Here is a 4,320-nt window from a genome sequence, read left to right on the forward strand (position 1 = left end):
GATCAACGCCATCTACTCTGGGATGAGTACAAAAACAATATGTCAGAAGACTTCCTGAACCAAGCCAGAAGACAGAATGAAAATGTGTACATTGAATTTTGCCATGAAATCTACAACCAAGCTCTCTGCGACCTATCCCGTCGAGTTCAGGCTCTTAATAGCACATTGGCTAACTGTGGGATGCCAGGGCCAGATGAAGAAATGGAGGTAGCCCAATAAATCTTTTGGGAAACCAACTATGATATTCAAGCCTTGGATCAGTTTGTGGATGAAAATGAACCTCGATTGGTGGATGACCTAAAGCATGCCTATCACAGCATCATGAACAGCATTGGAAATGACAAGGGAGGACTCTTCTTTATTGATGCTCCTGGTGGCACAGGCAAGGCCTTCCTTACAAACCTCCTGCTTGCAAAAGTTCGCCAAAGACAGCATATTGCCCTTGCAGTGGCATCAAGTGGCATTGTAGCAACGCTTCTGGATAGAGGAAGAATTGCACACTCCATGTTTAAGCTGCCCCTAGACCTCACATGACATGAACGACCTCTGTGCAACATCAAGAAGAACTCACCCAAGGCCAAGCTCCTGCAAAGATGCAAATTGATCATTTGGGATGAAGCCACCATGAGCCACAAACGAGCAGTTGAAGCCTTGGATCGGACAATGCAGGATCCGAAAAACAACACACAGATAATGGAAGGAGTGACCATGGTTCTTGCTGGTGATTTCAGACAAACCCTGCCTGTAATTCCTCGAGGGACCCGGGCTGATCAGATAAATGCCTGTCTGAAAACATCTTATCTTTGGCCCCACGTTCAGCGACTGAGCCTTACCACCAATATGCGAGTGCACTTGAATAGTGATGATGATGTTGGTGAGTTTGCCATCCAGCTACTCCAGGTTGTCTTGGACTTCTTGAAAGGGATTCCAATGACAAAATTCAATTGTCCTTTGGCCAAATCATTCAAACAGAACAGGAACTGATTTCCAGAGTCTTTCCAAACATTCACGTCCGACAATCTGATCCCAAATGGCTCTGCGAGCGAGCAATCTTAGCACCAAAAAATGTTGCTGTGAGAGAAATTAACAGAAGGCTACTGGAGATGCTACCCGGAGAGAAAAGATGCTACAAATCAGCAGACACAGTCAGTTCCCAGGACCAGGTTGTAAATTATCCAACCGTGTTTCTGAACAGCCTTGAACCAGCAGGATCCCCTCCACACAATCTGATGCTGAAGCTTGGAGCATCGATCATGCTACTTCGTAACCTAGATCCTCAAAAACTTTGCAATGGCACAAGACTCACCATCAAAAATATGATGCCCCATGTCCTGGAGGTCACAATCATGCCAGGAAAATTTGCTGGAGACAATTGTTTCATTCCCAGAATACCTCTGAAGCCAACTGATTTGCCATTTGACTTTAAAAGGCTTCAATTTCCTGTCAGACTCAGCTTTGCCATGACCATCAATAAATCTCAAGGGAAATCATTGAAAGTTGTTGGACTGAACCTGGCGGATCCTGTCTTTTCACATGGTCAGCTTTATGTTGATACTTCAAGAGTTGGGAACCCTGATGGTCTCTTCATCATAGAACCACAAGGCAAAACCAAGAATATTGTTTATCCTGAGGCTTTGGAATGAAAAAGCAAGTGAACAAGAAAATTTTGCTGTAATTCCTACTTCAGTGAAAATACACAGAGATCCAATTTTATTAGTCAAATAGTTTGTAATGTGTGCCAAAATCCAAGACTAAGACTATTCCAAGACTAAGTCATGGTAATATTCCAAGACTAAGACTCATAAGAGCTATTATTCTTCCTTATGGAAGTTGGAAGACAGATCCAAAACAATGAATCTATAAATGAATATGTTGGGGACAACATCCTCAATTTGTACAAATTGATTAATTATGGGAAAAGGAATTAAGTTATGGCAGTGGAATGTTAACAGCAGCCTGAAATGTCCTGAGAGTGTGCATCTATACAATCAGAAATCCCAGATTTTATATCTGGTGGAGGTCTCATGTGGAAGTATAATTGCTTGGTAGATAAAAAGATACTCCATGTAAACAGCAACTTCTACGGCCATAAAGGCCAAACAAATTGGGAAAAACTGTAATTGGATACGTAATATACAGATGAGTATTTGGCAAATAAAAAGGGAATTTATTGATTTGGAAGATATTTCCAAAGGTTTCTTGAAATGTTACAGTATGACAGTTGTCAAGGAAAAACCCATTGGATGAATATAAGATCTGTATATATATTGTTGCGGTTTTTAGAACCTTCACATGTAAATTTGGTAGTAAATTCCCTTATAAATAACCCCTGTGTACATTTCCCCTTAATTGGCTATTAATTGAAATAATTGCACCCTAGTTAGTCCACATTGCAACACGTGGCGAATCATAGGCCCTTTTCGTAGTTATATCATTATTATGTGTTTCAGGTAAGGCTGTGTTTCCAATAGTGACTCTACGTTGCATCAATCAAATGAGATAGATCCCTTTCAATATCCCCAATGGCCTCCTAAAAGTGCCAGTAATGCGGCGTTCGCCGCCATTGCATGGGGCTGTGTTTACTGGCTCCACATCGCCCCAAACTCCATTGCCCACGAGGCCAGAATCGGAGAAGAAGGGCGTGGCCCCACCTCGTCATCAAAGGTGGAGCAAGAGAGCCCCTGGCGACCAACCAGGAATCAGTGGGCATGGCTTGGTAGGGCGTGGCAAGGAAGATCTAGCAAGTTCGAGAAAGTTCCACGGGCGTGGTTATAAAACCCTTGGCGCGAGGCCCCCACAGGAGGTACGAGAGAGAGACGCGGGAGGAGGCACAAGAAGCAGTTGAGTGATCCAGCCGAACCAGAGAAGAGAGACGAGAGGGGGTGCTCCTATTGTGGCAATAGACCGAGACCCTCTCGGGCCCTATTGTCGCCAGCTGTTGAGACACGGAGCTGCTTCAGGAAGCCCTGCCGGTGTAAAGCCGAATACGTGGAGCTGCCGGCTCCTCGCTTCCAGCCCGGAGCGGACCTGCTTGCTGTAACCTGCCAAACTTTCCAGCCCTGTTGTCCCACCTGAACCTTCTCCTTCCAGCCATTCATTCCTGCCTGCAATTCCCCATTCGTGTACGTGAGTTTGTGCTGTCTGTGTTGTCTGGGGTTCCATAATTAAGCTTGTATAAGGATTTGCGCTGTCTTCTTCCTCTTCACTGTAAATTACTTTCATTCCTTTCTCCTTTGGTTTCTTTGGTTTTGTATAATAATTAATAAATACCTGTTCCTCCTTACTTTGGTTTCATTCTCGTCCGATCGCTTTCGTGATTTCTTTCTATTGAATATCTGTGGCATGATTTTGGCAGAACCGCTTACAATCGGGTTTAGTCTATTGCTAACGGCTCGGATTCCGGATTGCTAAACCGCTCGGCAAATACCATCTTGTCCGGGATTCGAGGGGTACTTGTCTCCCTGTTTTGCGGAGGGATTGATAAAGGTATTCGGGCTAATACATGGACCAATAACCCTGATCAATCCCACCCCGCAAAAGAGCGTTACAAGTACCAGGACCGGTCGGACGGCCAGCTTAAAAAGACGAGGGGATTAAACCCCCCTCGGTAAGGGGAGTGCCATCCCCCGGATCCGTAACAATATATATGTATATATTTTTGCAAAGCATAATAAATAATTGTAAATAAAATGTCTAAGAGCTAAGGGATAAGGGAGCAAAATTCTATTATGGTACAAATGTTTGCAAGGTTGAGATAAATATATTTGGAAGAGTGGTAGTTAAAATATTCCAAGATTTGTTTATTAAATGAATTTGTTGACTCTTTGAAGTTAATTGTTCGAATTTTTGTTTAACTAGCATTTTGAGTTAAATTAATAATTGTAATTGGAAATAGTTTGGTGGAGGCTTGGTTAAAAGCCTTGGTTACAGTGTGTTGGAACAAATGAATTAATCATGAAATGGTGATTAGAACAGAACTAAATGTGGATTAAGATGAGGAAGATCTTTTTGGTAATTTGAATAAAGACATAAAACGACTGATGATACAAATGGTCGAGGTAAATTCGGAATAATAACATAATAAATGTTATGAATTGTGCCGGTTTTATAAGACCAGTGAACTCATATCACCACAAGTTAAAAAAAAAAAAACCATGAAAAGTAATGTGATGTAAGGCACCATCTGAAGATCAAATACTCGTAGTGGAAACTATTGAACTAAGTCCTCAAGTGAAAAAAAAAGGAAAAAAAAGTGGGGAATCTATGATAATGAATACATTATGCATAGTTTGTTTGGAATTAGATATTCCTGTTTGTGAT

General features: G+C 42.1%; 1 protein-coding gene across 1 annotated transcript; it reads left to right on the plus strand.

Annotated features, from left to right (window-relative positions):
* Nucleotides 1-624: 624 nt before the first annotated feature.
* Nucleotides 625-1,643, plus strand: LOC144890780 (ATP-dependent DNA helicase PIF1-like). The gene is made up of 2 exons (XM_078772606.1): nucleotides 625-874; nucleotides 973-1,643. Exons 1-2 carry the CDS (start codon nucleotides 625-627, stop codon nucleotides 1,641-1,643), a joined length of 921 nt encoding a protein of 306 aa, XP_078628732.1.
* Nucleotides 1,644-4,320: the final 2,677 nt, after the last annotated feature.

Source organism: Myxine glutinosa, chromosome 2 (genome assembly GCF_964187855.1).
Source record: "Myxine glutinosa chromosome 2, kmMyxGlut1.1, whole genome shotgun sequence".
In the NCBI taxonomy this organism is placed as follows: Eukaryota; Metazoa; Chordata; class Myxini; order Myxiniformes; family Myxinidae; genus Myxine; species Myxine glutinosa.

What these genes read in the sequence shown, in the direction of transcription:
- LOC144890780 (XM_078772606.1), top strand. Translation starts at nt 625, where the DNA reads ATGAGCCACAAACGAGCAGTTGAAGCCTTGGATCGGACAATGCAGGAT. An exon ending in GAATAGTGATGATGATGTTG is followed by an intron (nt 875 to 972) that starts GTGAGTTTGCCA and finishes TCATTCAAACAG; the next exon opens with AACAGGAACTGATTTCCAGA.